The sequence below is a fragment of the Bombus flavifrons genome, chromosome 4, assembly GCF_040668555.2.
Source record: "Bombus flavifrons isolate JBK064 chromosome 4, iyBomFlav1_principal, whole genome shotgun sequence".
Classification (NCBI taxonomy): domain Eukaryota; kingdom Metazoa; phylum Arthropoda; class Insecta; order Hymenoptera; family Apidae; genus Bombus; species Bombus flavifrons.
The window spans coordinates 17,081,316-17,107,686 of NC_138445.1; the positions used below are offsets into that span (position 1 = coordinate 17,081,316).

Below are 26,371 nucleotides of genomic sequence, written 5' to 3' on the forward strand. Positions count from 1 at the left end.
AGATATTTTATCCAACGAGTAGCAGTATCCTATAAAATTTTATTCATTACGTAGAAACATGATCTAGTGTAAAATTGCTTTTATTTTATAAGTATTCGCGTCTAGTTAAGCAATATTCATATTAGTTGCAGGAATAAGCATTCGAAATTTAATTTTGTAATTAAATTATTGCTAGGGAATGCTTTCAATAACTAATAATTTATGTATATTCATTGAGTATGAATTCAAACATAACTTCTAACTTTTTTTATGTTTATTATAAATATTATGTAATACCTATGAGACATTACTGATATTATATATATTTATGACAAAAGACATACACACAAGTAATAATAAAATAAAATTGATAGAAAATCATAAATTTAAAATAAAATTTAAATTTATTTGTACTCTAAAAGTAAATGAGCTCAAGAGAAGCAATAAAATAATACCAAAAATTAAATACATTTGATTTCGTATATATATATATCATACCAAAATAATAACATAGTAACAAAATAGTAATAATAATAAACTTAATAACATTCAATATACATTGCTTTGCTATTACAAAGTGATAGCAAACTTATGATAAAGACTTGTAAATGGTACAGAAAAAATATTGTCATTTCCTGTATTACATTTTTCTTATAGTTCATTCTCCTCTTTTCGTGTTTCCTTCCTTTTTTTCTGAGGAATAGTTCGTAACCAACCAGGAAATGTTTTTGCGTTAAACTAAATGTCATTAAAATACAATACTGCACCGTCAAGTAATTTGCATCTACTAGCACTATCATTGTGTGGTTAGCGTCAGGATATCGATCTTCTTTACTATAACTGTTTCAAATAATATATCTCTAACATCATATTCTAATAGTACACATTTAAAGTACGAAATATATTCTAAACTGAAAATATTTTCGGTTCTATTTTCTTTGGTGGAACGCAATTATATCCTTGCATGTTACTGACAATAGTTAAGAAATATTAAGATCATCACTTTCTCTCATGTTATTATGATACTTCCATTAACAGAAAACGGCAATCTATACTACTTTACTAACATCCTTTATACTTAACTATCTTTAGATGATACGTTTTGAAAGACATAGGCATAGAATATGTTACTATCAAGAAAAGAAGAAAAAGAAAAAAATTTCAACAACACGTTTACGTTATAAAATGAAACTTGTACATAGTTTGAAGAAACAGTAACTTCGTATATGAAACTATATAAAAACATCAGATAGAATCATTTCTCATTGTTAGTGCAATTAACGAATTCACTTTTATACACTGTTATCGTCCTGACCTCGTTAGTAAGTTGTTCGAATTATATCACAATACACAAATGATTACGTTCTAGAATATGGCAATTTCACAGCACATTAATTTAACAGAGATCTCATATAAAAATAAATAAGAATTAATTTAACGAAATGTTCGATAAATATATTAGCTGAAGTAATATATAAATATCTAAATAATATTATAATACACTAGATTTTTATATGCTAGAATAGTTACGGTTAAACGTTTCTAAAAGCCAGAAATTTTTTATGAAATTAAACGAGATGTATATTGGAAAAAATGGTAGTTGTGGTACGAATTACGTTATACTGTTTTCTGTTAATAATAAACGGAACTTTCTAGCATGACGTATTTTATATAAATGGATTAATGAATCATTTTATACACATGTTCATCACCATATCGAAATTATTCATCGGTATCATAAATGTTTTCAACTATCGACCAGCAACATAATGTATATTTAGTGGAATAATCTACGGATTATCTGAAGCACAGCGTGTAAGCGATCTGCTTTGAACTCTTCTTGAAGCGTATTATGACGTGATGAGTCCTTTAATTATGTATATTGAAGCACTCGTATCGTGCTCTCTAAATGATAATTTTGCTATAAATTATATTGAAAACTAATTTAATGTCTTTGATAACTGACAACATAGTCCTATTACACTATGAGAATTGGAATGTGTTTAAATTCAATTGTAAAAGACAGATTACGTTTCTTACACACTGAACCACGTATCATTTATAAATGATGATAAATTACTTTTATACGTATTTAGTGTTCCTTAGAATCTTGCGTTCGACAAACAAAACATGACTATTAAGCCTACATCACGGTGTAAATCTACTTCCGAGTCTCATCTATTTGAAAGTCAAGAACACTACGTCTGAATACGTCCTATACCATATGAAATATAAAAGATGATTAATAGAATTGATTATTATCGAATTACAAATAAAATGTATCCATTTCTTCTGCAGAGTAAATATGTAAAATATTTTCACTTAGGTAATTTGTTTTTGAGCGTAAAGTTCTTCAAGCGATGGTACTTCTGGTATTGGGTCTCGCCAATAAGCGAAATTACTAAATTCATCTGCAGCCTCTTCTCGCCATGCTGGGAAAAGATGGTCAACGATAAAGCTCATGTTTGAATATCTGAAAAAATAATATGAACAAATTAAATGTATCGGGTTTATCATAATACTATTATAATACTATTCTGCATGTTTGCTAAAAAAAATTGGAAAACATAAAATCCGGGGTAAACGTCAAATGCATCGTTCCATTATAGAAAATAAGCTACTATATGTATCGCATTATTATACATATGCATATAATGAACAAAATTCTGCCGAAACAATTCCATTTCGTCGTGACCCTAATAATAGTTTCATCTTAGCATAAATATACATATGTATATGTGTATGTACATATATATTAGAATGGCGCTATATTTAGAAATCGAAAATTAATTTAAGCTTGCTGCTAAGGAACAACATATGTAGTATGTTTGCAAGTATTTATATGAACTGCTTGATCAATTGATCAAAGATCTTTCTAAACAATAGCTCTTATGGATATTTTTATTTTAGTTTTCGAAATTAAAAAGCTTGAAGCTATATGATTAAATTCAGCAATGTAGAAACAATTCTTCTTTATCACTCGCTTGTAATGTTAATGAAAAAGCCTAATGTATCGACACAGTTGTCGCGCACAGTTGTATCTACACAGAACTTTGTCGTACATATGAGTAATATGTTCGAAGTACTTGGTTGAATGTTCGTGCATAAACAAAAAGAAAGTAAAAACTAGTTTACCATACACACACTGATAATACATCTAGGATTTTTATTTCGTAAAAGCTTTACGCGCATAAAACATGATTATCGTATATGATTCAAGAGAAAATTATTAATTTCAGTGAAAGTTTCATCTCATCTGTGTAACATTTAAGGTGATGAATCTACATTAAGGCAGCTGTGGATGAATGAAAATGGAAATGATAAGAAGCAATCATGTAATAACCAGTGCTTACCCTATAAGAATCATAAGAAGATAGGTAGGAGTTCTTGCACAACCAAATACCTCAAAGCATACTAGCAATGTCAAACTAAAGAAATAAGTTAAATTTCTACTTTTAAGAGAAAATAAATAAAATAAAAAAAAAAAAAAAGAAATTGCCATTGGAAAAATTTAACTGCGCTTCAACAATTTGTGGTATACATCATTATGAAAGATATATATATAACTATTATATTGAGATGTATTGTGTTATATGTAAAATATATCTTGATTCACCATAATATGAAATTTCTATGAGACTGCAAATATCACTATATTTTCTGAGGAAATCCCGAGTATAGAATAATATTCCTATTACGAGGTAGCAAATCTATATGTATTTAAAAAAAGGACCAATGGCACAAATATATTGTTTTGTATAGACCATTATCAAGACATTATCAATGGGATTAATAGAAAAAAACAGCTACGGTTGTGCCGCCATCAGTAGGTGTTTCACATGGGCAGTGGCGGGAACAACTCATTGACGATATCGCACTGACATGCGTAACTGCAATCATAGAAATATCCGACCTATCAATATCTCTTTCTCAATAACAAATTTTCCTTTTCTGTAAAATATCTTCTCTTTTTCTTACTAACTGGATGAAATACAAATACCGAATATTTTTCATATCAAAATTATGAATAATGCTATTTAACAAATTAATCTTTATTCATTTAGGAAAAGCCTAGCGTACATACGCAATTCCTAAAAGCAATGTATGAAGATGCAACATAATATACGCATTTGTCTTTAGAATAACATGTTCAAATTATTTTGCAATTTTGTATAAAAAAAAACATAAAAATATTAATTAAATACTAATACGCTAATAAACTGATTAAAGGATTGATTACATTGAGCACTACATTAGCGTGTCTGTTTAACTACTAATACAATAATGAAAGAATATAAATTGGCAGAAAAGGCAAATACTTACGAAGATTGGAATGTTTGCGTCAATTCGTGTTTTAATTCACCTCTATGGTTTATAGTAAATATACGCATAGTTGGAATTCCTACAGCACGATACGCCCAAACGTCCTAGAAAAAAAAAAATCAAAATACAAGATATATACTATGTAATAATTCAGTAGAATATTTTGGGAAGCTATTGTAAATTAAAAGAAATATTTACATTAATTCGATTTCCGTAACCAGCATAAAATGGTTTTGAACCTTCTGGGAATAAAGCTTGAATATCACTAAGACAGGATATCTTAAATTCTTCAGGTTTTCTCTCTATAACTTCACGATGGAATGCTGAAATTAAGCTCGTTGGATTTAAAAGCAATGGCCCTTCAGGGAGTGATAAATCTCCCTGTCTAATGCTTTTCAAATATTCTCTCGTAACTTTAGCTTGTCCGATGGCCCTTGCAGAAAGATACAGCAATTTATAACCATTATTTTTAATTTTTGTAAATAACTGAGCAACACCAGATTGAGCCCAATCTTTGCCAACAATTGGCAGAATATGGCCTAATACATCAGATTTTGTAATAGTTCCATCTATATCAGAGATAACAATTTTATCGTCCCATCTCCACTTGTAAATATGACATTTACAACGTGTTGTGCCCTGATAAGCTGTAGTTACACTAAAAACTACTTCATTAGCTCCGTCTTTCAAATTAAGACTTGCCTGTAACAAGATAACAAACTCAGGATAAATACACACACACACACAAAGTATAATAATTCGAAAATTTTATCTGTGTTAGAATGTTGTAAAAATCTTTTACATACTATCTGTGCTGATGACAATCTCAAAGTTTTACGATATTTTTCAGTAGATTCATAATACGATCTTCTCTCTTTAGGTATTTTGACTCCTTGTGATTGGTTTTGATTACTATCAGAATCTTCACTACCACTATAACCTTCACCCTCTCTGTCGCGATTTTTCTCAATCTTGGCGATGTCTTTCGTTAATTTTGCAGATTGTTCTACCGTTTCCGTCACCGTCGTTATAGAATCTGCATTCTGGTCAATCTTTAATTCCCTATTTGCAGTTTCATCAACTGGAGTATTTTCTTTGGTTTCCATCTGTTCCGATTGTACAACGACTCCATCAGCTACAATACGCAAGAGAAGATAATTTAGATTATTTTACATATTACTTGAAAAATGATGAATAAAATTAAAAGGGAAACCATCTTACTTTGACTAAGGTCTTGAGACTTTTTGGTTGGTTGTGCAGAACGTCTCCATGAAAACCACGAACTATAACCACTACGGCTTTCGGGTTTGTCACTGCTTTCTTGTTTTTTCTCTTCATGCATTGGTAACGACATACATTGAGCATATAAATTTTCTATTGTACTTTGTGGTAAATGTCTTTGGAATACAGCGTAAGTCATTACAATTGGGCAAGCGGCCGCCCAATTATAGAATTTTCCATTAATTTTTACAACTAAATTTGGATTTTCATATAATTTTGGATCTGAACAAATATCTTCGAAATGGAGCAAATTTTGATGGAAAACTTCTTTGGATGGGCCAGTTTCAGAATCTAAACCACCGCATAAGGATAAACTAATATTCATATTGCCGTCAAATATAGAATGTTTTGGTTCCTCAAAGTCACTATCCAATGACTTTGGTCCACCGATAGCTCCTTCAACGCTGTTAGGGCTTTGTGGCAAGCTTGGTCCATTGCCTGACTCTGTATCTTCTTCGTCTACTACTTTCCCACCTACAAACATGATATTAGAGTAATTACACATTTTATACAATTTATCAAAACAAATTATTTACTTTTAACTGCTGCTTGGCCTCTGTGAGAGGAAGGAAAATAGAGAGCTGCAACTTCCGGGTCCAGTTCGTCAGCGTTAAGATCACTAAGATAAATCCCTTCTGACTCTGGATTACGTCTTACACGAGAAGTTTTCCGCATAAACGACAACATACCACTGAGCATAGATCGGTGTGCTTCCACTGTTATTGAAACAATAGTTGATTAGTCTAAAGTGTATAAAATTATATTTATATATAAAGACACGTTTTAAAAGATGAGACCAATCTATTAACTGATCAAGCAAAATATAATATTTCATACTTTTTATTTTTACGATTTTTATCTTTACGTTTCGATATTTTTTGTCTTTTGTCTGTTAATTGTACTAACTACTATTCGGTTGATTAACAGCATTTGATGAACTCAATGAACTTCTGTGAGGTGCGTGTGTGGATTCTGGAGGCAAACTGGGCAATTCACCCCATCTCCAACTCTGTTGATGACTTTTATCTTCCTCTCTTTCAGCACCTTCTTGCGTTATTTTACGCATTTCAAACTCTGTGTCAGATTGAACAGGTGAACATGGCCTGGAATCCTGATTCCTATTAAATATGATGATAATAAAAGGGTAAACAAATTAATTTTACATGTAAATAATCATTATACATACACCTTTCTCATAATTTCTATAATATTATATATAATTATATATACATATATGTACAATCATATATAACTTTAACATTTATACATACTCATAGGCACAATAATACAATAATACACAATCTATTCAATGGCAAACTTACTTTGTAATTTCAGTATCACTGAAGAAATGGAAATCTGTTTCAGGACGTTTATCTGTTGTTTCCTGAGATGAAACTATAGGTTCATCTTTTCTCCCCAATTCTACAGCTGGATTTGAATCCTTCAATATCTTTAACTGATACACATGTCAAAATAAGCAATACTAAATCAATAGATGAATAATTAATTTTAAATGCAACTATTAAACTTACAGATTCGGTAAGAATTTCATCCGGAATAGACGCGTCGTTCTCGCTTATTTCCGTCTGGCTACTACTACCATTGCTAGTCTTTCTCTGAGATCCTTTTTTTTTCAAAATGCTTTTCCTCTTCCGTTTCTTTTTACTTGCATTGGTGTTGCTTTTGTTTTCTTCGACACTCGCGTCCTTTGAATTTTTTTTACTTATGGGCACGTTCGATTCGTCACTCGATTTTTCTCTACTACCGCTACTTTGCACATCCTCCGTAATTGGTCTAAAATCATTCTTCACAACGCTAATTTTACGAATTCTTTCAGACGAAGTTACAGCTACAAAAGATTTAGGTGTGGACGCAGTCGTACACGTTTCATCATCATTAATACCATCCATATTAAAAATTTCTTCCTCGCCTTTTAAGGAATCTCGTGTTTCTTCTTTTTCTTCTTTCCAGTCGCTTAATAGAGCTTTCTCAAATTTTTGTCTCTGCTCTATAGGGAGTTCTGGAAAATTTTCTTTGAACAATCTTTCTTTATCTTCGTTTTTTAGAGCAGAATACTGTTTACAAATTAGTTGTTGCTTTTGGACTGCAGAGATATCACCAAAATTATCCTTGAACATTTCTTCCCTCTCTTCTGAAGTTAAAGCAGCAATTTGGAGCCATTTTGCACGGTGCTCCAATGGAAGATCAGAGAATTGTTCGATTAAGAATTTTTCTCTTTCATCCGGAGGCAAAGCTGACATTTGCTCCCATTTCTCTCTTTCAGTAGACAAGATAGATTCTATAAGGATTTTATCTGTTTGCTCTGGAGGAAGATCAGGAAGAATATTAAATCTAGATGACGGGAAACAATTGTCTTCAGGGATAGGGGAACAAGCCAAATGAGGTGGAATTTCAGCGTCAGTCGGTGAACCATGAGAACTAACTTCCTCCACAAAAAAAGCTTCTCCAGAATCTCCTAATTTCATATGGATTTGTCTAGGTTCTCCATCTATTTCTATATCCACCTGTTAAGAGAATATGAAAAATAAATTATTTTTCCTCTGTGTTTGCTGCTACATATCCTGAGCATTTCAATTGGCAAATAAAATTTATAAAAACTACTCAGTATTATTTAAAACACTACAAAGGTAAGATTTGAATATATAACAAACAAAATACGAGACACGATATTATAACAAAGATTTCAGAAGTTTTGAAAAAATTATCTTTGAAAACTATTTGAATAGACATGAGATAAAAACGGCAGAAAACTATGAGAAGCTTACTATTTTTTCTCTGGAACGAAGTACTCCGAGCTTTCCAAAGCGAACGTGAAAAGGTGAGCAAGTAAACGATCCATCCGGTTGTTCAACAACGATGACATCGATAGCACCGGTCAGCGTTGCTGCATTGATCTCATTGTAGAAAACGCGAAAGTTACTTATGAACTTGCCAATGTAGTTCATACTGTACATTGTACACTAACGTATAGTCTCAAACCACTCTAAAAATGTATTTCCGTTAGGATATTTCACCGCGTTGCAGTGATGCGTGCGTGACAAGATACTGGAAAGATGCCGCGACACTGAACACCCGTATTTGTTTAAAGGTCTTTCGAGAAGAAAGACATCGTGTCTGGAAATATCGGATTTGAAGGGTGACTTAACCACATCGAGACATTGTTTTTCGATGGCAACCGTAAAACTGAGAAAATTCGTTGTTTCTTGCTCGAGCGAATCGAAAACTGCAACTGAATTGCCTTTAAATTAAATGACACGATTTTTAACGACTCACACAATACAACCGTCACTGTTACGAGTTACAAGACAGTCGAGAACTGTCAAAAATTTGTAGCCGGGCAAATACTTCGATTACGAATTTACGATCAATTTATCGTGGAAGTTGCGCATCGAAATTAACGATTTGACGAATACACGTTGAAAATTAGAAAAGAACTGTGTCTATTCAACAGAATACACTTCCGTAATTCGGCTAAAACTTGAATTCTTTGTTCTTGAGAATACTTGAGTAAGAAATTCAGCCGACTACCAGCAGACGGTAGCCCAAATTGACGTTAGAACAGGTCACGTGTCCAGACCTGGCCAATCCAGGTTCCGATACACGTCGGTCAATAAGACTCAACGTCACGTGACCTCCTGGGAATCACGATGTACCGCGTCCTTTAAATGCTCTTACCAGATCTGAAAGCACAAAGACACAACATACGATTACCAATTTAATTACATCTAGGTACATTCTCTTTGAATTAAGTTTCGAAGGAAACTAGCGTAGCGTTACGTTTATTTTCGTCGAATTGGTTTATCGTTACCCTCGAAACATCGATCGTCGAAGCTTTGTTAAGCATTGATTATACGTTTTCATTGAAACAATGAGAGTATTTTAAACGTTGAACTTTGCTCTAATAAAAATTTGCGATATACGTGTAAATTTAACATTTTAACGCATATATACTAGTCATTTTGCGTAACATTGCTAAGTAAGATCGCATTATGTTTTAAACGTGGTTAGGTGATCTCGAAGAGTGAATGTAATAATCGAACATCGGTTTAGCCAAGATGCTCCAACCATTCAATCATTCGATCTTTTGGAAAATTACTAATTTTCTCTTGTCGTTGTTCTTCTTCTTCCTAGGAACTTTTGCAATTAGATTGCTTTCATATACTGTTTTGTTTTAGAAATGGCACGTAAGAACTTTGTATTTTGATCGTTCAGCTTTTATCTCTACAGATCCATATACGATAATCTCTTGCATAATCAAATCTCCATTTGCCACGATCATTTGAAAACGTTTGCTAAATATCAGCAATTCGTAATTGGACAAATTTCAAGAAATTCGATATTCTACCGAATGCTAATAATATAACACATATTCTTCCGAAATTGTTAGAGATTTCTCCGCGTGACGTCTCTCTCATCTCCCGTCTCATTGACATTCAAATGTCGCAGATAAATGTTGTTAACGGTTAATACTACACACAGATTACACTAAAGCAGAATGTATAACAGAATGCAGTACTCTGAATATGTCCGGTTATGACCGGATGCAGACGAACGATTTTTATTCACGTGATATTGCTGCGACCATATGTCTGTCTGCGTTGTTCTTAACTGAGGAAACAGTCAGTGGATATGTCGCTCGTTTGCATCGGGTCTGAAGTGTTAAAGAAAGAAGCAACGGCAGCAACTGTTTCCAACACAAAATAATCTTGCCCTTTGTGTAAATCATTCTGACGAACAATTTTCTCGAACGTACATTGCAACTTGGTTAAGTTCACGGTCGGGAATCACGAGCTAGTGGCTACATATTCGCGTTACATCTGATACATTTACGAGTTCCTTGGCATTCGGCGACTCGCCAAAATCGTTCGACGTTCGAGCCAAAGCGAAACACATTCTTTCAGAGTATTTATCATTTCTCACTCGTTCGTTACCGTGGAGCTGTACTAGTCAGCCTCTCTTCTTTCTTTATCTACGATATTCTTTTCTTACTTTCTTTCTTTTACCCTTTTCTCATTTTTCTTCATTTGTGTTCCTCTTTTTACAGTGTCTAATCGCGTGACTTTCAAGCTGCGTTTTCAAGAACGATACTGTTCTAGTTATTCTGGTTCGGAACTTATCTGAATGGCAGGCTTGTGTAACTGCGTGGCTCCATCGAAAGTAATCATGAAAGGAAGCGAAACGAAAAATAAAACAAGAAAAAGCAACGGGTGAGGGTTTACGATCACTATGCTACACACACGCGCAATTTCTGCTCACTACGGTCATACACACATTTACGCAATACCAGCTGTTTTAAATACGGTATAGAAGTAACGAACGAAAGCATAGCGTTGGCAAATGCGATTATTTTATCTCTTTCACAATTTCGATCGCTGATTGAAATTTCCAAAAAAATGGAAAATCGCCGACTTCGCAATGAAAAGTTTCAAACACATGGAAGCGTCTAGATTTCGTAATTATCGTGAAACTTTTTGTTCGGAAAAATAGATGACTCACCGTTGTTTGTCTATTTATTCTACGGATTCTTACATTTTTACTTTCTCAGGGAAGACTTTTCGAAATGATTAATCGAACGTTGATTCGAGAATGACTTGCTCGTTTTTGAAGATTTTTACCGGAAATAACTTTAATCAACTTTAATGGATTTCACGCGTTAAGGCTGCGGAAATGCGTGTTGTTTCACTTGGAATCTTTCTCCTTCTGTCCAGTTTTCTCGGAACTATAATTATGTTATTGTCACGTCGCGATCGATATACACGCGACAGACACGTCTACGCGAACCTAATTTTGGACTAATAGCTTCTTTTCTATTCGTTGCTTTCCTCCCCTTTGATCTTACCTTTTTATTCTTCCTGTTTCCCATTAAATAAACCAAAGGAGCAATAGAATGCAGGCAGCGGTAGACGATAACAGTAGAGTGGCATTGCTACGGCAAAGGATTAAAATTTCGAGGATAAAATATCGGAATCTCCTACCTCTATGTTTCGTCTCTATCTACAGACTAAATTTATTGCCCATTCTTCGACACTATGCTTTACGTATGAAACCAGAATTTTTCTTTTCAAGCCGATCATTGGCCACATACTTTTTGCGTCTTCTTATCGAAGTCTCTAACTCCTTCCCGAAAAATTCGAACGGAAGAGAACGATTAAAATAAAAGAAAAACGATTCGAAGGAAAACTGTAGCAAGGCTACAATGCGTCTCGCAACACTAGAAGCACACGCTTTAAACCTTGAGCTTTGATCATTCTACCGCTTTCGACAAAAATAATCACGATCGAACCTGAGAAAATACGTGTGACAAGTTCGAAGAAACCAGTCAGTGCCAAATGACAAAAGCGAAGATAGACAACTGAATTATGCAATTAGCTTTCCTTCCTCCTTAGCTGCCATTTGTAAACCGACGTTCGCTTTCGTTTTGTAGATTCAGATACCAAGCAATCTTTAAATGTCGACAAAAATTGTACATATTATGCTTCATATCATTATATTTCTTATCACATAGCGTATCCACGCACAGTTCTACACAGCCGAGCGCCTCGTTTCATTCATACATAACTACATACATACGTATATACATGTATATGTATACACTCTACTACGTATAGTCCTTCGCACGGCCATTTCACGGTCAGAAAAATATTAGAAAGGAAACTATCGTATCAAATTAAATGGAAATAATAATTTTTATTGCAATCGTTAAGATAGGGACATATCTCGTTCACAGTATGTCCTTTTCCTTTCACTTACCTATTCGAAAATACGGTCCGTGATTTCGTTGTCGTGGTAGAAAGCTTGAGAAATTCGCCAAGTGTGGTACACTCGTCGTGATCGTGTACTTTGTACTACCAAACGTTGAAAACACTTGGAAAAAGTCTATGTAAGGAAGAATCGCGTTGATAACAGAGTCCCAACGTAGTATTCGATTTCTTCGAACTTACCCTATCGTATTAGCACGTGCATATTTTCGAAAAATATTGGAGAAATAAAGGAAACTGGCTTTACTGACGCAAGAAAAACAAAGTGTAAACTACTTCGCGCGAGCATTCGAGTCAAACTGAGTCAGCGACCGGAGAATCTTGACTCTCGATACTGCGCTTACGTTCTATCATGACCACGCGCGATCGCTTGGCGAATATACGTATATACACCGTGCCGCTCGTACTACATTACATACATATGCACATGTATAAATGTACGTTGTAAACACGCACACACGTGCCCATAGCATGCTGAACGCAGCCGTGGGTAACGTAAACACGATCCTTGTCAAGGCAGAGAAAACACGCGAGGCTCGTGTTTTCGCCACTGAAAAACTTCTGATTGGTCGTCGATGCTCGGATCGACAGTCGAGCCTTCTTTTGCCTTCGTAGGAGAGTGGAAGGAAACAAAACACATCGTTCGATTGTTGACCTAAATTCACTGTGCTCCTACATTTACGTAATCAACTACACCATCTCATCGCATTGCGTTTCCTCGCGACAATGCTAAAATATATGCGTTGATAGAAAGATCATTTTTTTGTCTTTGTCATTTGTTCTTTTCAAAAGTACGAGTAGACTCTGTTCCCACGTGTATTCGTACGTATATCTACACATTTCGCTGAATGTTACTGACAATAATTCCTACAGCGTCGATCAGATTGCGTTAAGGTGAGTAACCTTGTTCGGAATCAATCGCTGGGATCATACTAGAAACAAACTATGCGATATGAGTGTATACATATATATATATATATATATATATATGCATAGTTTGTTTCTAGTATGATATATATATATACACGTATGTAGTTACATACTATCGAAGAAACGAGCGGCGAATGAACGACAACAAACAAAAAGCAAGTAGGAAGATATCGCGTTAGTACGAAGATCGAAAAAAACAACCTTGATTGGCAAACGGCAATCCTTCGAAAGAGAGAATGGGCTGTGGTTGTTTACGTAATATTGCGCAATATTGTTGTTCGTTCGGTTATTTACCATCTAGCGCGGTTATAGTTGGCTCGATGCACGACACGTGTATGATCGCGCAAAGTTGTACTGAAAAACAAATCAATTTCGCAATTAAACAACAATACACCAAACGACTATAACGCCTAACGTTCACTAATTCGAACTTCTCTATTGGTTTACCCAGTATTCCTGGTAACAACTGCTGTATATTGTATGTATTGTATTGTATAAGGAGTAGGTTAGAGAACAATTGTATGGACGATGACGACAAATAAAGCGTAATGATGTAAAACGTCAAGAAAATAATGTTCATTGTATATAGGCTAAACGAATCGAACAAAATCAGCATGAAACGCGCTTTTGTAAGATTACTTGTTTTTAACAACGACATCGCCTCGTAATCTCTCCTTCGAAATGAAGACGCTATGAATCGATAACTTTCGAGCTATTGCATAATATCACAACTTAGTTTAATCAGTGTGCGCAAGCGCTTTGCAACAGGTTTTTGAACAAATCCTTTAAAGCTGTTTTAGCATTATCGATTATTGATTATAGATTCTACATGAAATAGTCACTGTCAAGATAACTGTCGAAAATGTCAAATGTATATACATACATATACTGCTTTGTTTTTGTGAACATGCCTATCATCAGTCGCGTATATTCTTGAGCGTTTACTTGTTTGCAAAATACAAATAAGAGCGTAATATGTACAAACCAAATATTTAATTACCTTAATAATTGGATTCCAATTCATTACGCGTCACTTTTTTAATCGTCTGTCTTTTACATCGCAAAGACCGGTACGAAATGTAAAAACTCTTATACTTTTAAGTTTATTTTAAAGAAAGTAAAGAGTAACACTTTCAAACAGAAGATAAAAATACCTCAGTACAGTCTCATGGTATAGTTATTCAAACTATTAAATGTATATAATTACAGTTAAAGTTTTAAAGACATCAAGCAGATCGATGAAAGGTGAATCGGTTGATGCAGTTGATTCGATACAGACATATGTCATACAAATGCTAAATGTTGATTGATTTCGTGAGGGCACCACATACCAAATGATATTTATTTGCGTCGATAATATCGATGTATCGTTACATTCATCTCGACGTCTCGACTAGGTTCGAGTCCATGCTATTCTTCGAGAATAGATTTTGTTTGTCGAATTCAACCCGATAACGATTTTCTTGAAATTCGTGGTTCCCAGATAACAATGCTATTCGAGATTACAAAATGTTTGCGTGTGAAATATATCGATTCGTAACACATCAGGAAAACAACAGACATTCGATAACATTTCGAAAGTGAACGATGCCGAAGTAAGAATGGAATTAATTTGTTCAATTAAAGCAACGTTCTTTTACTGTGGCGTGACAATTGTTTTTGCTTTATTTGCCAAACAGGAAAAGGAAGAAAAAATTACGGAGAAGAGAAACATTTTACTGTTTTCGATTAGCCAACTATTGCCTTTCGTATCGAAACATATTGTTGAAAGCTGAATGGATTCATTGACGATCCCGATGTTCGTCAAATTTTTCAGATCGTAGGTATATTTGTGTTATTAGTCGTTATTATTTAAAATTATATAGTTTAGAAATTTGATCATTTTTTCGGTATGCTGCGAATAGAAGCGAAAGCTAGATTCTGAAGACAAAATCAAGATCCGAGATCAGCTATTACGACGATAGCAAAATAAGTACTTACCTGCATATTTACACTTCGGAAACTAAACGAAGAAGGAAGAGTTTGGTTACCAGTTTATTTACTTCCCAAATGATGCCTCTTCCAGCTTTCCACATATTTACGATATTTCGTAAACTACTTCTTTTGTGCCTCGAAGGTTATCGAAAATGGCTTTACGATGGAATCGTGATCATCCTCGTTTCATTCCGAGAATTCGATCTCGTTCTAATTCGTTCTAAATGAGTATGATTCTGTCTTGTTTCGGAAAATCCAATAGTCTTTTTGTGCTGAAAAAAAAAAAAGAAACTTGCGGATAACGAAGTTTGATCCGATCGAGTAAAGATAATCAGCTCACTGTTTCGTTCCTCGATTCGAGTCAACGACGAATGCGAACAGATCGTAATGTTATTGATCCGATCATATGCAAATATCGACTTACATAGCTCATCGTCGAATCTGAGCTTGCTTTACTCGTAAACAAAGCTCGATTTTCAATTATTGAAATAATATCATATTTTCAATAACAGAGAAAGAGAGTAAGAATGAGAGTTTTTTTAATGATAAATAAAGGGAAATTCTATGTTCTTTGTATGAAACACTGCGACCATCTTTCTTCGATTCATAATCAGAAATACGCCTTTCGTATCGTGGCACAGTTTTTAGTAAACACGATTATTTCGGTTACAATGATTTTAGAAGTACAGTGCATCAGAGATCGCGTATCATAATAGATAGGCCATCTATTGACGTCAATCCTTATTAAAAACATTCCTTAATCTTCCATTTCAAGTATGCCAGCAATATTTTTGTGTAATATACGTTGTGTATAGGAATGTAGCGAACACTGAAATTGAAAGTCAAATTAACGATTAATTACCTATCTCGCTTCCTAGTTGACCCGCTTTCGAAACGGAGAATGCGTTTCGCTTTTTTCTAAACGAAACTGAAAGCGACTTAATCTTCCTTTTCATCTTAAAGCGTTCAGAAATCTACACAAACAATTTTGAATGGTCGAATTTGCAAACTAAAAAGAGGATAAGAAGGGGAAGAAAGAAGGAAAAAGAAAGACAAAATACATGGGAAATCGATTAAAGAAATTTATATTTTTTTGTCTTGTTGTCTTGTCTTGTTTTCATGTTCACATCGATATCGTTTATCCCTTTTCTTCGGGTTTATTGCGCAACTTATCAAAAATGAAACGTGCTGGTGCCATTACCGCCGCATACAAAGATAAAAATTGACGCAAATGTTACGTTCAACAACATTTTTGTAATCATAGTTAATAACAATATTCTTCTGGATCGGATAAAAGAACGTGTTTTACGATGTTTCGAGCAATGTTCCATTATTTCCAGCAACTACTCCTTATTCAGCAGCGCGAGGAGATATTTGCAGAGACAAATTCGGTCTACATCGACATTGCCATTAATTTTTATATTAACGAATGTGAGTTTACTTTAAAGAGATTTCAGTTATAATCGGTAACAAGTATTGTACAGATTTCGGATCTTTTCTGATAAGCGAACTTATCAGGAGCTTCGAAGGTAACGCTATATCGGATAATTTCGTTTCCCAGTATAATTTCGTTTTCCAGTAGAATTTTTCGTAGGAGGAGTAAAAGTGGTTTGGTGGACCGTTTAACGACATCTGTTATCAAAGTCATCGTGATGCTCTTTGTGAAAAATACGTTGGTCGAAAATATCAAAGAACCAGCATCGACGTACATTCGAGGATACTTAATAGATAAGCAAATCTTACCCTTATAATGATAACTTAAACTCAAAAGGTAAGCAGCCGACCATTGTAGACCATCGTATCTATCCAATTCTCGTGTTATCAACGTATTCGTTGTAATAATTTATATCGTTGCTCGATCAACTGTTTGAACGAAGGTCATAATGTCGATATAATTCGATAAGCCATTAGATAATTCAATAAAAATAGATAAAATTGATGATCGGTAGCCAGATTGTTGACAACTGATCATTCGACTGCATCGATTCATCATGGATTTTCAAATTCGACTTGCTCTCCTACTTCTCCTCCCTAATTTTTTTACTGCTGCCTTTGCGAACCTTCTCGATGCCGGGTAAGTTTTTACCATTACATATTTATGGTTAATAAACACATACATACATTCAGATCGCATAATCAGTTTCGGTAACGCATGTCCTCACTGTGAAATATGGTTTCTAGGTTTTTGGGGTACAGGGAAAACGACATCATGTCTGAGAACGTATCGGCTAATATTAATAAGTTGTTCGACGCGATGTTACCCATGATTCACAAATTTATTTTGAAGCAAGGATTAGATCCCATGAAATTGGAGGATGTATCTGAAAAACTGGTATTTATGCCATCAACTTGACCGAAATCCTTCGAATTTGAACATCGATCATTCTTTTACTCTTATTATAGTCAGGACTAATAATTCACGACAGAACTCTGAGTTTAACGAATGGCTGGCTTCAAGGACTATCGAACGTAAGACGGGCAAACGATATTATTTTATCTTACCAAGATGAAAGTCTCACTTTGGATGCTACTTTAGCGTTTGACGTTCTTGACGTAAGGGAATAAACCGATCAAAACGGCTCAACCGTAACCCGATAATTTCTGGAAAGTTACAAAACAAAAAAATGTTCAACTTTTTAGGCTAATTACGATTATCTTATTAAGGACTTGTTGATCACGAAGAAGGGAGAAGTTCATGGTCGTCTCAGAGATATGGAGATGCGATTAATCATTGCATTCGATATGAACAACTATAAAATTGTCATCCCTATGGCCAAGATCGTTAAAATCGAGTAATTTTCATTTGTTTTTTGCGTTAGCACAACTCTCCATCGTTTTGAAAGTGGTGCACAGTTTTTACAGCATATTGAATTAGTTCTAATCGATTAATCTTTATTTTGTTTTCAGTAAGATCAACATCATTTTTCTAGATGATCCGATAGTAAATGCTGCGGCCAAAGCCATTACTACCATATTTCGTAAAAGCATAACAAATATGGTGAACAAAGAGTTTTGGAAGGTAATGCAAGAATACGTTGATAAAATCAACGAAAAGATTCCGCAACCGGACCCACTACTGGAAAACGACATTGTCTAGTTTACGATTTTATCTAGTTTATCGTGTAATACCTGGTGCAACTTTAATGAAAGATTATTTGGTGAATCTTTTTGTCAAGTGTAAAAATTCAAAATAATAAAGAGATTTTATATCTTTTTCGACACGTGCATCATAAGCAAAATTTGTAACGCTATCACGATCTTTTTTTTATTTTTTTTTTTTTTAATGATGTTTATTTAACCAAGGATACAATTTTCGTTACATTTTGGTATTCATAATAAACTGTGAATTTTGGTAATGGTGTGCTAGGCAAAAGTACCGATACGCGACGGTACGACGTAGCCATACTATATTATGTGTCGGTGTTTTACAATTTTTTTGTGATTTTAGGTCTATTCTTTGGATTTAAGCCGCTGGGGGGCGGAGCTTTTATGTAATTTTGTTCTTGTTTGATTTTTTTTGTCCTGAAACTTGGTCGCAAAACAGGACTTATCGGTAATTTACATTTTGGCGCTAACGCTATCACGATCGTGTATAACGAAGTATAGATAGTATAGTATACTGAGAATCCAGTCAAGTTCGGTGACGTTCGGCGGCGGAAGAAAGTTAGTGATAGGTGTGTCTAGCGTACGGGACCATCGGATTTGTCCATGACAATTATGAGCGGAGCTTTTATGTAATTTTGTTATTGGTTGATTTTTCTGTCCTGAAAACTTGGTCGCAAAACAGGACGCTTCGGTAGTCTACTACGTCTTATTACCTATGCTAAATACCCCACTGACTCGAAATCGTCCTATTATTCATCACCATCGTTAGAATTAATGCCAACTTCTTGTGTAAAAAATACTGCATGCAAGGGAAGATCTAAATCTGGATTTTTCCTTTGTTCTACATATATCTTTAAGCTATCTATTAGCTGTCCAAAATTGGGAACAAAACTACATAATGTTTCAATAGTACACTTCAAGTCATTTGCTGATAGTTCTATGTCATTAGGAGGAAGGATATTAACAAAATTAATCAATGTGCTAACAAATTTAGGCATACTACTAGGTTTCAAAGTACTATCGTTTACTGTTTCTTCAAGGATTTTTCTTATAATAGGAGTATTTATAGATACATCAGTAGCAGCCCCGCTAGCAATTAAATACTCTGTAGCTTCCAAACTATCAAAAAATGTAGCAAAGTATAACGGAGTTAAGCTGGTATCTTTGCCAATATCCTTGTCTACACCTTTATTTATCAAATCTTCAATCATTTGTTTATCATTATATACAGCAGCAACATGTAACACTGAAATGTTAAGCCTACCAATAAGTGTTTGATCATCGCTAGTGTTAACCACCGTTGCATCTTTGTTTAGCAAGAAGTCATAAACATCACGGTTGTTGTTTATAGCAGCAATAAATAAAGGCGTTGCTCCTAATATATTAACTGCATTGATATTCGCTCCTTTACTTAAGAGAAATTCAACAACATTAAGTTTCCCATGAAAAGCAGCTGTATGCAAAGGTGTAGCACATGCGTTATCAATAATATCTACATCAATTTCTCGATGCTCATCTATAAAATATTTTACAACATGCAGATGGCCATTTTGTGCAGCAGCATGCAATGATGTCCAACCATCTTCGTTAATATCTTTAGGATGTGCTCCCTTTCCTATAAGATATTTTATTACATCTAAATGACCATTGGAAGAGGCAGAGTGTAAGGGTGTGAAGCTAGGTGTTCTATCCTTAACTTCGGCACCATACGTTATAAGAATTTTTATAATGTCTAGCCAATTAGCAAATGCAGCTACATGCAAAGGAGTCCATTCTCCTAATTTCACATTTATTATATCCCGTAGTTGATGTTTCTCTTCAAGGTCTTTTAGAAAATTCTTAAGATCTTCTAAGTTGTCACTTTTTCTAGCAGCACGAAACTCAGCATGCAATAAATATACATTATATGGCCCAGAATCATATGGCTCTAGAATTTTAAGAACATTTATCTGGCCACTGGAAGCAGCCAAAACTGCTGCTGTTCTACCAATACTATCCTTAATATCAACCAGCGTATTGTCCTTATTGACAAGAATTTCAACGATATCTGAATAGCCGTTAAAAGCAGCAACGTGTAATAATGTCCAGTCTGAAGCCTTTTTTGTACTTAGAGAATTGTAAACAATAGTAGACTTAATATCAATTTTTGCTCCCTTATCTACAAATAGTTTAACGACACTTGCGTGACCATTTTCAACAGCCATATATAAAGGAGTTCTGTTATACTTATCCTTAGCATCAATCTTACTAAATTTCTCTGGAAATTGTTCTTTCATTAGTATAGCCTTGTCTAGTATAGCCTTAACTGCTTCATCACTGCCATTTTCAGCGAGCAAGTGCAAAGGGGTAGCGTTATTATAGCCATAAGTAGGAATAGAGTTAGAATCGAAATAAAATTTCTGAATTAACTCGCTATATCCACTTGCATAGCTCCAAACAGAAGTAACATGACTTGTATCCTCCTTAGATATATTTTCATTATTTCCTATTAATGTTAGAGCCTCTTCTATAACTGCCTCTTCTCCACTTTCATCTTTTAACTTTAGTCTTATTGCTTCCTGTACTAATCTGTGAATACTTGCCACTCCTTCTGAATATTCAATCATTGAATATTTATCGCATAGCTCAACGCCATCACAATCAAACATTTTGCTTGCATAAATCTTGTCAGGAGCAAGATAAGCCATGACATTTAAAATATTTATAGCTTTCGTGCCATGATCTTGATCTTCTTTTATCTTTTCTAAGGTAGTTGTCCAAGTTGTTAAAACTGTTTGAGAATATCTGTTACCAACTTTGTAATAACCCTTGTTAAGTAATTCTGTGTTTTCATCAAGTTTTTTCAAATAATCACTTATCTTAAATCTTCCACTCCCTCTTTTTTTGAACGTTTTATCCTCTTGATTGATATATGCAATTGCTTGCCTCAAGGCTAGTGGAAGGTATTGTAATCTTTTTGTTAACTTTTCTATGTCTCCCTTTTGTAAACCATCTTTTATTTCTATGGAATCTTTAATAAACATTGTAGCTTCTTTTTGAGTAAAAACATCTAATTGCATTACATCTATTTGTCCCTCATCACCTACATCCCAGTTCCGATTACGAGAAGTGATTAAAATGTAAGGTCTTTCAGCATAAGGATCTAAAGAGGTTGGTAAAAATTTTTCAATAACTGTATACTCTTCAGCGTTATTGAATATAAAAAGACTTTTCACGTCGATAAAGTGCATATAAACATCTTTAACAATAGAATTAATTTGTCTTTCTTGCATATTTTCACCTATTTTTTCAGCGATCAGTATATTCAACTCGTTAACTGCTAACTCTTTAAACGACATTGTTAATCTTTCATGCGTTTCAGAATTTATCCATATAATATTTTTATCATAGTGTTTAGCATATTCCTTAGCATATTTTCTAACTAATTCAGTCTTGCCTATTCCTCCCAAACCAGTAACAGCAACCATTCGTGTTATTAGTACTCTTCTACCTTTATTTTGTAATTTTTTGTGTAAACATTTTAACTCATTATCTCTTCCAGTGAACAATATTACTGGATCTTTCATACCGTAATAAATTGGTTTTCTTTCCTGTATACTTCGTGGTCTACCATTCATTTTATCAATTCTTTTATTAACATTTTTTATTTCATTCCTTAAACTTCTGTTTAAAAACAAATCATCTTCTTCGTACATTTTATTTAATGCTTCTTTTGCTTCTTCTTTCACCTCCTCTAATAATAAAATGCACTCGTGTTCTTCCTCAGGTTGTTCTATTTTTACTAGATTTTCATACACTTCTGAAGTTTTACATTTTTTATAACTTATTTCAATTGTATGTCCAACTTTAGGCATTTTAGGGATTTTTTGCATTGCTGTTATTATAAAGCTTTGTCTAGATTTACCTAACATTACACCTTTAGTTATTAAGTCAACAGAGACATCCATATCTGGATTATCCTGTTCATACTGATTAACATAATTTATTACTCTTCTCGTGGCATCTATTGCTAACTTTTCTATTGCTCTTGTCAAATACTTATCAGTGATCATATTAAACTGATTTTGATAGTTGTAAAAAATATTACCACCAGCTTCTGCCAACATATTTCCTAATTCGTCTTCTCTTATAGGTCTAAACACTTCATCAACTCTCTTAGCTTTTTTTCTATGAATTCTATTACTCAAATATCTTGCAGCAACAACGAGTGGGTGTATTGCAATTGATGCCCACAGATGGAACTCCCCTATCACTTTTGTTGCTGTTTCCTCTACTACATTTTCTGCTGTTGTATTATTTTCTAATGACGTCTCATCTCTGTATCTGTTTAATGTTTTTATAAAACTCGTAACAAATGTCTTTATAAATATTTCTAGGCGCTCATATGTCTTCTTTTTGTTAGGATCCAGAGAAATACTATCGCTATCTACTTGTGTAGAAAGTTGTGATTGTGGCTGCTGGTTTGCTTGGTCTGCGTTATGCTCATGCGGCTCATTTGGCAGTTCTTGCATCGTTCATAAGAATAATAATAAATAATAATAATATAAGGATAAATAAGAAATAGAGCAATATCTCCTGAAAAATCCGCGTTCTTTAAAATGCTCCTGCTAGATCTGCAAGCAAAAAGACGCAACACTCGTTTACTAATTTAATTATACCAAAATACAATCTTTTTGAATTAAGTTTTGAAGGAAACTAACGTCTTATAGCTTTGATTAAGCTTTGTGATATATGTGTGAATTTAACACTTTATCGCGTATATACTCGTTATTTTGCATAACATTGTTAAGTAAGATAGTAATTATATATTTAAAAAGTAGCTGCCATCCTGGATTTCAATGATTTTTTAATATGTTGTAAAGGTCAACATTTTGCGTTGTAATTGCCAATATCACTGCCAGCCATATCGAATCTGTATAAACTATAAACAAAAGACAAGAATTAGATCTGGGTTGAATATCAGGCTGCCATAAGGCGGCTACAAACCAATGCTAACGCATACGCTGTCACGGATGCACAATTGTAGACAGAATTCACTGTGTGGTACAGACAATTTTTTGCAACTATCTGGCAAACTAAAACCAAACTAAAACTTACATTACATACAGCATAGGAATACAATACATTAAAAAATCATCGAAATCCAAAATAGCAGCAGCTCTGTAAATAATTATCGATAAGGTTGCATTATGTTTTAAATATAGTTAGATAACTTTGAAGAATCGATGAAATAATCGAATATCGATTTATAGTTTAGATCATTGTCGAGTTTAGTAGGTACATGCTCGTAGACATCATGCGCAATAAAATGTTTTCCAGTGCGAGAAATTATTTTATTAGGTCGCTTCATCGGTCATCAGCGAACTATTTTGAAAAAAAAAATGGATCTTAACTTTGGTAGATTAGAGAAACAAACGAAGGGATTGCGCGCAAAGCTGTATCTAGGCGAGCGCCTTCTTTCATTTATACGTAAGTATTCACGTACATGTCCATACATTGTACTACATATAGTCGTCTCTGAATTCAGTCGGGCAATCATAAATAATAATTCATAATTATTTCCATGATTTCTATGAATATTTCTATGAATGATAATTTCTATGGATATTTAATGATTTTTGAATATGTGTATAACATTTTGAGTAACTTTTTCCTATATTAACAAAAAAGCTACCATTACAGTATGTATGTGTTATTAATGTGTCACGTATGTGTTGGTATTGGTTGACAACCAATTGTTCGGCCGCTTATTTTCTGATATGAAAGAGAGAACCAACGAATTTTTCATTCACAATATGTCCTTTTCCCTTCACTCACCTGGTGGAGAACTAGTCCGTGATTCTATTATCGCAGAGAAAAGCTTGAAAAATTCGCCAAGAGCGGTACACTCGTCGTAATCGTATACACTTTGTACTAACGAACGTTGGAAACACTTGGAAAGGATTGACGTAAAAAAGAAATCGCGATGATAGTAATAATGTGTATTATATATATGTGTGTGTGTGATAGTAATAATGGCGGTGTCAATGTTGTATTCGATTTTTTCGAACGTATTGTACTTACATGCGTATACTTTCGGAAAATATTGGGGAAATGGAAAAAAACTGGCTTTACTGGCGCAAAAAGAACAAAGTGTAAACTGCCTTGTGCGAGCATTCGAGTTATACTGTACGTTAGCAATCAAAAAGTCTGGATACTGTGACTCATGTGTATCTTGACCACGCCCACTTCTTTGGAATATACATGTAGTTGTGAAGATTTTACTCGGGACATCACAACGATAAGGGAGGTCTTTTTTTATTATACGATCGGTTTAACACGTATGACAGTCTTAGCAAATAGTATGCGTGAGAAAGGCCGTGTTCCTTTCAGTTCGATAATTTAGACTCGCATTCCTTTCAAGTGAAATCGAATTTACAAAATAAGTGCACACTTGAATATTTACAATTCGGAAACTAAACAAAAACAACGGTAAATTGAAAGAGTTTGGTCCACAGTTTATTTGTTTCCCGAACGATGCCCCTTGCACCTTTCAAATCTTTGATGATTCGCAAACTTTGCTTCTTTGTGTCTCGAGGGAAATCGAAAGTGGCTTCGTGATGAGATCGTGATCGACTGCGTTTCGTTTCGAGAATTCGATCTAGCATGGTGTATTTTCGATCTATCGCGGGGAGACGCGTTCGCGAGGAAGCGCGTCAACGGGAGTCGTAAATTCCCGTTACGATTAGAAGAATCGACACCACGAACAGATCGATCCCCTTATTTCTTGTGGGATAATAGGAGTGATTGATGTGGTATAACACTGCGATTAACAGGGTTATAAAATTTATATTTCCAACACTTAATACACTCAAGAGTTACACCGTCACGTATGATATAAATGTCGTAGACGATACTTTGAAGTATGACACTCCGATAGATGAGCACTGACTGTTCTTTCGTAGTAGAACAAAGCCCTTGCAGTTGAATGTGTCGGAGAAAGGTTGGAATTTAGGGTTAGGGGCGTGAAACGAATCTTCGTTTGGATTACACAGTGTCGTTATGCAATAGAGAAGACATTGACTAGTGCAAATACGATTATTATAGGATTGGACAAGTAACCGTGGTAATTAGATACTCGAGAAACTAATGACAATGATCCTAGGTTCAATAACGAATCTGCGGTCAACGGGATGACGACCTCACGAGAGAATGTGACTTTCCGTCGCGATGATGCTGCAGAGGAAAACGATGATGGGGTGTGTCTAAGGACACGAGATCCTTGGATTCGTCGAGGATAGCCTTCGTTCAGAAGGTGAGGGAAATTGGCGTTGCTGCTAATTGGTCAATCTCCATATCGGTGATTAGAAAAAGATGCTAGCCACCCTAGAGGGAAAGTTGCTAGTGGGAGACGCCGTTCGTTGAAAAATAGGTCTCTCCTATCTTCCCGTAGCTGGGACAAAGATTGTTTGTCTGACTGAAGGACTTTAGCCAACTAAATCTTAAGATTTATAACGGGCCCTCAGGCTAGCCGAACATGTACTGCGGAGACGCATCGACATCTGGCAATCATCTTACTCGAAGAACAAGGGTCTGCGTGTGGCGAGTCACGGGACAGAAACCATTGGAATGTTTACTGTCGCGTGCCGTCACAAATATTTCTTTTAAGGAGAGCTATAGAATTACTCCATACCTTTGTTAGACAAAGCGTCCATCCCGTGACCGCGGCTACGTTCGGCGACTGGCTGTCGCCTCGAGCCCAAGCTCATTATCACAAATCTCGAACGAATACAATCGGATCGAAAGACGACAATTGTTTAATTACGCCTATGATAGAATCTAGATTACGGTGTTAAGGGATTTTCCCCGAGTTCCAAAGGGAAGGCTCCTTTCATGTCCTTTCATCTCCGACAAATATAAGCAGAAGTTGACTTTCTTGATATAGCAGAAATAGCAATTGAACAGACTGAGTATAGATATGAAGTGACTGCTCTGTAGTCTAGAGCATAGGTCTAGAGGGA

General features: G+C 34.6%; 3 protein-coding genes and 1 long non-coding RNA gene across 8 annotated transcripts; 1 reads left to right on the forward strand and 3 right to left on the reverse strand.

The window, feature by feature from the left end:
- Window positions 1-445: 445 nt before the first annotated feature.
- On the reverse strand, window positions 446-12,704 carry Lpin (phosphatidate phosphatase LPIN). 5 transcript variants are annotated; one of them, XR_011172818.1, is made up of 12 exons: window positions 12,355-12,703; window positions 8,370-9,284; window positions 7,116-8,108; window positions 6,906-7,039; window positions 6,490-6,701; window positions 6,120-6,299; window positions 5,524-6,057; window positions 5,109-5,437; window positions 4,501-5,004; window positions 4,303-4,406; window positions 2,250-2,452; window positions 446-2,157 (listed from the first exon to the last, which is right to left on the reverse strand). XR_011172818.1 is itself a non-coding variant. In XM_069111090.1 (12 exons), the coding sequence occupies exons 3-12, from the start codon at window positions 8,556-8,558 to the stop codon at window positions 2,302-2,304; spliced, it is 3,330 nt and encodes a 1,109-aa protein (XP_068967191.1). In that variant the 5' UTR covers window positions 8,559-9,284; window positions 12,355-12,449; window positions 12,546-12,702; the 3' UTR covers window positions 446-2,301. The 5 variants fall into 5 exon arrangements, 2 of the variants coding, with proteins under 2 accessions (XP_068967191.1, XP_068967190.1); XR_011172817.1 differs by having other exon boundaries at window positions 446-1,900; window positions 2,011-2,452; XM_069111090.1 differs by having other exon boundaries at window positions 446-2,452; window positions 12,355-12,449; window positions 12,546-12,702.
- Window positions 12,705-14,109: 1,405 nt separating this feature from the next.
- Window positions 14,110-24,574, reverse strand: LOC138178830 (uncharacterized). The gene is made up of 4 exons (XR_011172820.1): window positions 24,435-24,574; window positions 15,607-16,095; window positions 15,273-15,538; window positions 14,110-15,212 (listed from the first exon to the last, which is right to left on the reverse strand). It is a non-coding gene; the product is annotated as an uncharacterized LOC138178830 (long non-coding RNA).
- Window positions 17,066-18,482, forward strand: LOC138178977 (uncharacterized). Its single transcript, XM_069111367.1, has 5 exons — window positions 17,066-17,340; window positions 17,463-17,598; window positions 17,670-17,819; window positions 17,907-18,058; window positions 18,174-18,482. The coding sequence occupies exons 1-5, from the start codon at window positions 17,258-17,260 to the stop codon at window positions 18,361-18,363; spliced, it is 711 nt and encodes a 236-aa protein (XP_068967468.1). The 5' UTR covers window positions 17,066-17,257; the 3' UTR covers window positions 18,364-18,482.
- On the reverse strand, window positions 19,080-21,704 carry LOC138178925 (CARD- and ANK-domain containing inflammasome adapter protein-like). Its single transcript, XM_069111268.1, has one exon. It carries the CDS (start codon window positions 21,641-21,643, stop codon window positions 19,121-19,123), a length of 2,523 nt encoding a protein of 840 aa, XP_068967369.1. The 5' UTR covers window positions 21,644-21,704; the 3' UTR covers window positions 19,080-19,120.
- Window positions 24,575-26,371: the final 1,797 nt, after the last annotated feature.